This window comes from Hippocampus comes, unplaced genomic scaffold (genome assembly GCF_001891065.2).
Source record: "Hippocampus comes isolate QL1 unplaced genomic scaffold, H_comes_QL1_v1.1 scaffold90, whole genome shotgun sequence".
Lineage (NCBI taxonomy): Eukaryota > Metazoa > Chordata > Actinopteri > Syngnathiformes > Syngnathidae > Hippocampus > Hippocampus comes.
The window spans coordinates 1,167,379-1,174,201 of NW_017804912.1; the positions used below are offsets into that span (position 1 = coordinate 1,167,379).

Below are 6,823 nucleotides of genomic sequence, written 5' to 3' on the forward strand. Positions count from 1 at the left end.
GCGCACTCGCCCGCCACGGGCGCATTGATTGTCTTCATTGCGTCGTGCGGCGCAGGCATGTACTGAACCGCCACTGTCAACACCCGGAGCAATGCAGACGTGCATGGGGCGTTTGGGCTCCACATGGACGCCACGACGCTCGCTGTAAACTCGGTCAAGCTGCACGCTGGTCTAGTGAGATTTGACACCACCGAGCACCTTTCTAAAATCTGGACATGAACTTGGGACTCCACTCACGCCAACTGTGTTTATAGAGCACTTCAAAACGGCCACCGCTGTCGACAAACTGCTGTACTGGAGCAAAAATAACAAACAATAAATTGGCAATGAAGAATAACGGTCCAACTAAAAATCGAGGCTCATGCTGAGTCCAAAGCCAAAGAATAAAAAATGAGTTTGAAGACCAATTTTCAAGATGGGTTGCGAGGGGGTTGGCCGAATGTTCATTCCAAAGAGAAGGGAGCGCCAATGGAAAAGGCTCCATCCCCTCCGCGCCTCCGCTTAGTTCTCCGTACCTCTAAAAGCGTCCGGTCCGCAGACCTCAGGCAGTGGGCAGGGGTGGAGGACCTCAGAGGTGGGGCGAGGCCATTTCAAGATTTGAAAACAAATCATAGGACCTTCAAAGGAACTATATAGGGAGCCAGTGAAGGGATGCTAGAGTAGGAGTTATGTGCTCCCTCTTACAAGTAACAGCCAAAAGGCGAGCGGCAGCATTCTGGACCAACTGGAGATGTTTGATGGAGGATTGGCTGACTCCAAAGTCAAATGCATTCCATTAATCCAACCGGGATGTGACCGAGGCATATATGACTCTTTCAAAGTGCTCTTGAGAAAGGAGAGGCTTGACTTGAGTCAACCGCCTCAGACGTAAGAGGCTGGCTTTAACAGTGGCACCAATTTGCCGCTCCAATTTCAAATCGCTGGCCGGTAGTTTTGTGGCGCTGTCCTGCTTGCGGTGCTGAAAGCAGACAAGGATGAGTCCAGCGCAGCCTCTGTCTCCATGCACACCAAAATGTTGAGACAGCATGCAGAGCTTTCGTCTGTCAAGATGCGCTGGATGAGCAATCTAACTTGCTTTTTTAATTCAACTTTTCATGAAGTTTAGCACACCCCGAGAACACTTTTTTTTTCCCAAAACGACTATACGTAATGTAATACACACATGTTCAATTTTGATTGAGATGATTTGAGAACCTGTATGGAATGAATTTGTGTCATTTTTAAATGTCTCCCTTTTCCAACTGGGCATTTGCACATGCACCCATCCAGCTTTTTTTTTTTTTTTGCCCCGTCTGCTCTCTGTTTGCAGTTGGCGGCCAACGCGGTGCTTTTCAGCAGTGTCAATTTGTTGGGGGCGTTTGTGCGGATTCTGACGGAGCGTACGCAGAGGAAAGTCTTCCTGCAGGCCCGCACCTGCATCGAGGAGCGGCTCAGACTGGAAGACGAAAACGAGAAGCAGGTGAGGCGTGCGCACCGATGCCACGGCGGCGGACGGAGTGCAAATCACGCCAACCTTCCCAAAAGATCCCACCTCATCTTGCGCACGCGCGTTCACGGAGTCGCAGAATCGGCGGCGGTTTTGATTTGACGGCTTCGGGTGCGGAAGCATTCGAACAAGCTCCCTGCAGGAAGGCCGTCACGATGACGGCCGCTATTCAAGGAAAGAACAAGTACTGCGGCTTATCCCCAATTCGGCAGCCTTCTTTGCACACCTACCACGGCTGCAACTTGAGCGCGGGACACACACTCGTGGCCGCGTGCGCCATCGTCGTCACCGGTCATGTGTCCAAAAAACGTTTGACAGAATGTACGTTAGCCAAGACACAAAGCGCAAAGAGCCAAACAAGTAAGCCGCGCTTTGGAGGCGAGTTGATGATGGGCTGCATTTTTTTTTTTTTTCCCGATCCGTAACAGGCTCCCCTCCTGACAGGTAATTACACAAGCAGATTGCTTTCATGGTCGCCATACTTGAGGAAAGGTTACAGTGAAAGAAAACCCACGGGAGCTGATTGGGATCCATCGCAAGTAAGCCACGCTTTGGAGGCGAGTTGATGATGGGCTGCGTTTTTTTTTCAAGATCCGTAACAGGCTCCCCTCCTGACAGGTAATTACACAAGCAGATTGCTTTCATGGTCGCCATACTTGAGGAAAGGTTACAGTGAAAGAAAACCCACGGGAGCTGATTGGGATCCATCAAGCGCAAGCCGACAGCCCCGATTGCGAGCCGCGTGTCGACGATTTGAATGGCATCCGTCAGACTGACCTTTAGCTTTAATTGTTTTTAATTTTTTTTTTAGTCCAGATAAACATATAACCTATGGTGAGCCCTGATTTTTGGATATTTTACAAATTCCCTTCAACTTGGGACTCGCACGGAAGCAAAGCATTGCATTGTGTCATCTCACGTCAAGGTTTTCGGAACCTTTGGCTCGGTCTTGTGCGCACCGCTGATATTTTAGTCGTGTACCTGTTGAAAAGGAACGCAATCGCAACGCAAACAGTCACCATCAGCGAGTTTGCTCAGTTGTCATGGAGATGGACGTCTTGACATTCGTGTGTGTGTGGCAGTGCATACGGCGACGCCTTGTGGAATACGGCCATAATTATTCATCTATTCGTTTTTCACTTCCCATCGCGGAGGTTCTTTTGCGTTGACGATCAAAAAGTCGGTGCATTCAGCCCCACAAAAGTCACTTCAGACATGAGTAGCGGTCATCGGTTTACATACATGAATGATATGATTATTTTTAATGAATAGTTTGGGCTATTTAACTTAATCTTTCGAAATATGTCACGCATGTGAGGATCTCCATCCTTCCGTTCATTTCAAACGTACGCTTTGTCTTACAGCTGCGATGTTTAACTTGTGGTCACAAGGGAATGGAAAGGAATCTGTTTAACTTCATCTTTCGAAATACGTCACGCATGTGAGGATCTCCATCCTTCCGTTCATTTTCTACCGCTTATCCGCGGCCGGGGCACAGAGAGCAAGGAAACTCGGACTTCCCTCTCCCCAACCACTTCGTCCAGCTCTTCCCGGGAAGGCCTTCCCAGGCCAGCCGGGAGACAAAGTCTCTCCAGCGTGTCCCGGGTTGTCCTCGGGGCTTCCTCCCAGTGAGACATGCCCGGAACACTTCAGCAGGGAGGCGTCCGGTCCAGGAGGCATCCTAGTCAAATGCCCGAGCCACCTCATCTGGCTCCTCTCGATGTGGAGGAGAAGCGGCTGGACTCTGAGCCCCTCGCCAATGACCCAGCTTCTCACCTTATCTCTAAGGGAGAGCCCGGCCGGACCTCCTGCGGAGGAAACTCACGTTTGGCCACTTGGAGGCCAAAAGTGGCCAATTTACGGTCAGGACCCGCAGCTCGTGCCCACCGGTGAGGGTAGGAACGTCCATTGACCGAGAGCTTGGCCTTCCAGCTCAGCAAAACGTAAAACTTCATCAAGGAGTTGGGTGTGTCATTTCCCAAATGTTTTCTTCAAGTGACTGCAGCTGAGAGATGCTGCAAGTGTTTTTTTCATGACGATCCCTTTTTATCATTTCACGAAAATAACAAAATGTTGATTTTGCTCACCAAAACAGTATTTCTAACCCCCCCACCCCGCTCCCCCTTCTCAGGAGCGTCTGCTAATGAGTCTGCTGCCCAGGAACGTTGCCATGGAGATGAAGGAGGACTTTCTGAAGCCCCCCGAGAGGATCTTTCACAAGATCTACATTCAACGTCACGACAATGTCAGGTATGGGCTGTCATGACAACTTCAAGACATTTGGATCCAAATGCGGCCTCCTCACACATCAAGGTCAATGAATAGAAGGAGACCAATTAAGTCAAGAAAATGAGAACGGTGCGGCCACAGCAGACCTTGGATTTGATGATTAAACATCGGACGGACATGGTCGACAACGTTCAGTTGCGATTTCCACTAAATTGCCCCAGTTTTCCCCACGGATCAATCGAACCGATGCGTGATTCGTGAGAATTCATCCATAACACAAAAATCAAAGCATCTGGATCCAGGTATATTTTTAAGCAGATGTTCAGTGTACTTTTTATCAAAAAAAAAAAACAGATAGGTGTTTTTTATAGATCCCAACTATCTCCCCTCCCCCACCCAGAGTATTTCACACCGTTTGTGCTCTGCCCCGCCGTCTCGCGGCCTTCCGTTGCGCAACAGCGTGACCCGCGGTGCAGTGGCTTTTGAAGCTAAATCACACGGCGCGATTGTTTTGTCGAGCTGCAGTCATGAGCTTTGCATATATTTGGCTGCCCGACGGCCAGTCTTTGCTGCCAAAACAAGCGCGCAACACGCAAACGGCGAAACATCAAACGGGAGTTATTTTTGGTGCCTCCACAGCACATGTTGTCAAAAGCGCATCGGTCGCCATCATTGTGTGACTATCGAAAGCAAGATCACGCCCGCTATTGCTGTTTTTCTTGCGCCCGTTGTTTTTGACGCGCATCTCCTTGCGCATGATTCATCCCCTTCGCGTCATTCCAATTGGACCGTAGTGCAAAAAAAAAAATGGGTTTCCACGTCGAGCTGTTTGTTCAATGCAATTCCAGTGCGAGCTTGAGAGGCAGGCCGGGCCTCCCGTCGGGAGAACAGTGAGAAGATCGCATTACTTCTGAGGACTTCCTTTTTCTTTTGGTGTGCGTGTGTTTTTTTTTTTTTATTCGCCGTGTCTACATGCGTATCAATGTGAAGCTCGGCACAAAGGATTTGTGAGATTAAACAAAAAAAACAGTATTCTCACGAGTCCATCTGCCTGGTCAGGATCAGCGACCCGACTGTATTGTCAGTCAAAAACTTGCGCTTTCCATCGGCACCGAAACGAGTCAGCGAACGATCTCGTCTCCAAAAGAACCCCCCGGGCACGACTCCTGCTCCATCGCGGGCTCCGTAATGTCCTGATTTGTTGCCATCTGGCCTGTCTGAGGAAATCAAATTGGGGCTAAGTAGCTTTTCATCACCGTCCTCCGTTTCACTCAATCGGGTTGCCGACAGAATTCAGTTCCAACTTGTCATTCATTTGGTGGCGTTGAGCAATGAGATACCTTCGCTTATCACGTCGCGGTTCACTCTGATTATCCACGTCTTGCCAGCTGAGATTTTTATTTTTTTTTCCGGTATCCTCTTTTGTTTGTTTAGAATGCGTAGCAGGACGTCCATGAATCTGATTTGCATCTGACGTTTGAACCTCTCCTGTTCCGTCTTTCTCGACAGCATATTGTTTGCCGATATTGTGGGCTTCACGAGCCTGGCTTCTCAGTGCACCGCGCAGGAGTTGGTCAAGTTGCTCAATGAGCTCTTTGGGAAGTTTGATGAACTTGCTACGGTGAGTACATGATTTTTTTTTGGAGCTCTTAATATCAACCCCAAATTCAAATCACAAGTAAAATGACCGAATCATAAAATCCCTCCAAATATTTTGTGAGCTTCTGCAATTGCCTGTATTAGACAAAAAAAAAAAAAAAAGAAAAGATCAACAAGGAAGCCAAACGTATGATTAAATCTTGGCGCTCATTTACTATGCTGCACCAAACATCGAAATGAAGGAGGTCGCCGCCGCCGAAGGTCGAGACGGAGCAGTCGATGGAAAGGTTCCAAGTGGGAAAGAGGAAGGAAGTGATTTTTAGCCAGAGCGGGAGATCAGCACTGATTGTGTGTGCGTGGGGGCAACAGAGAGAGCGCGCGAGGCGTGAGCGCCACCGTTGTCCACTCTGCCAAACAGATGGAGTGACCACATAGAAGGAACTCTGGCCGTGCCAGAAAGAGTCTCAGCGACAACAATCCCGACCTTTCTGCCTCAATCTTGTTCCCGAGGAGGCTTTGTTAGCAGTTCGCCGCACCCTCATTGGACTCGATATTCCGTCTTGATTTTCGTGGCGGAGCAAAGCCTCGTTTTTGCCCGCTTGGGCATTTGGCAGACAGCTCGGCGCCACGCTGGCTATTCTGGCGTTTCCTCACCTGACTAGTTGGCAGGCGCTGCCCATCTAAAATGGAGCCCCCCTTTTTGGAACCACGTCAACTATCGGTGCCTCGAGTCTCGAGGTGATTTTGGTGAATTTGATGATTGTTTGTTCCTTTATCTGTGCTGACTCAGCTCAGCTTCAATTTGGAGGGTCATCTCTGCCCGTGTGAGGTCCGAGGCAAGTGGGGAAGCCGCGTGAAGTTATTTATTGACGTGCAGAATTGACAGTCGACTCTCAAAAGGAGAGTGAGAGCACACAAGGCGTTGACGATGGTGATGACTTGTCATCCATTCCTCTTCTTGTGCCACATCAAAGGAAACAAACCATTTGGACATCTGGTCAGGGTAGGATTCACTTTGACTGGAGAAAAAAATGGTGGTCCAGCAAGCACGATGCGCCAGAATTGTGCCCCAAAATGTTTTCAATATGCACGGCGGTCATTTGTGACATAAAATGCTGTGATCATCCATTTTCGAATGGGCTTCTCTTCAAGGAGGGCCGATCCGAGCTGTCTTCGGGCGGTAGGCGGGGGGCACCCTCAACCGGTGGCCAGCGGATCACAGTGTCGTTCCCTTGCTCCGATTGGGCAAACGCTGTGGAGTGCGTACGTTGTCTGGCTCATGCGCTCCATATCTTCGCACGTGATGAGCCATTTCTGAGTACAGCCTCGGCGACATGCGTCTCCCTTGACCTCTCGTGAGCCACGTGGTCTGTACGGGCAGTTCACACTTGAGCTCCACGTTCACACACAGGCAGAAAAGTCCGCAGGATTATCCTCTCTGACTTCGTTCCGCGTCCCAGCAATCAGTCCTGCTTTAATACCGGCAGAGACGCAGGGGGGGGGGGGGGG

The 6,823-nt window shown here is 49.7% G+C and overlaps 1 protein-coding gene and 1 long non-coding RNA gene across 6 annotated transcripts in view; one reads left to right on the forward strand and one right to left on the reverse strand.

The window, feature by feature from the left end:
- The window catches only part of LOC109524751 (uncharacterized), a 21,072-nt gene that overhangs the window by 8,586 nt on the left and 5,663 nt on the right, over positions 1–6,823 (reverse strand). The window lies entirely within an intron of this gene.
- Positions 1–6,823, forward strand: part of adcy1a (adenylate cyclase 1a) — a 25,923-nt gene that overhangs the window by 747 nt on the left and 18,353 nt on the right. For all 4 annotated transcript variants that reach the window (XM_019884680.1, XM_019884690.1, XM_019884699.1 and 1 more), the window contains exons 2-4: positions 1,310–1,459; positions 3,618–3,736; positions 5,225–5,336. In XM_019884680.1, coding sequence (XP_019740239.1) covers positions 1,310–1,459; positions 3,618–3,736; positions 5,225–5,336 — 381 coding nt within the window. The remainder of the gene's footprint in view (positions 1–1,309; positions 1,460–3,617; positions 3,737–5,224; positions 5,337–6,823) is intronic.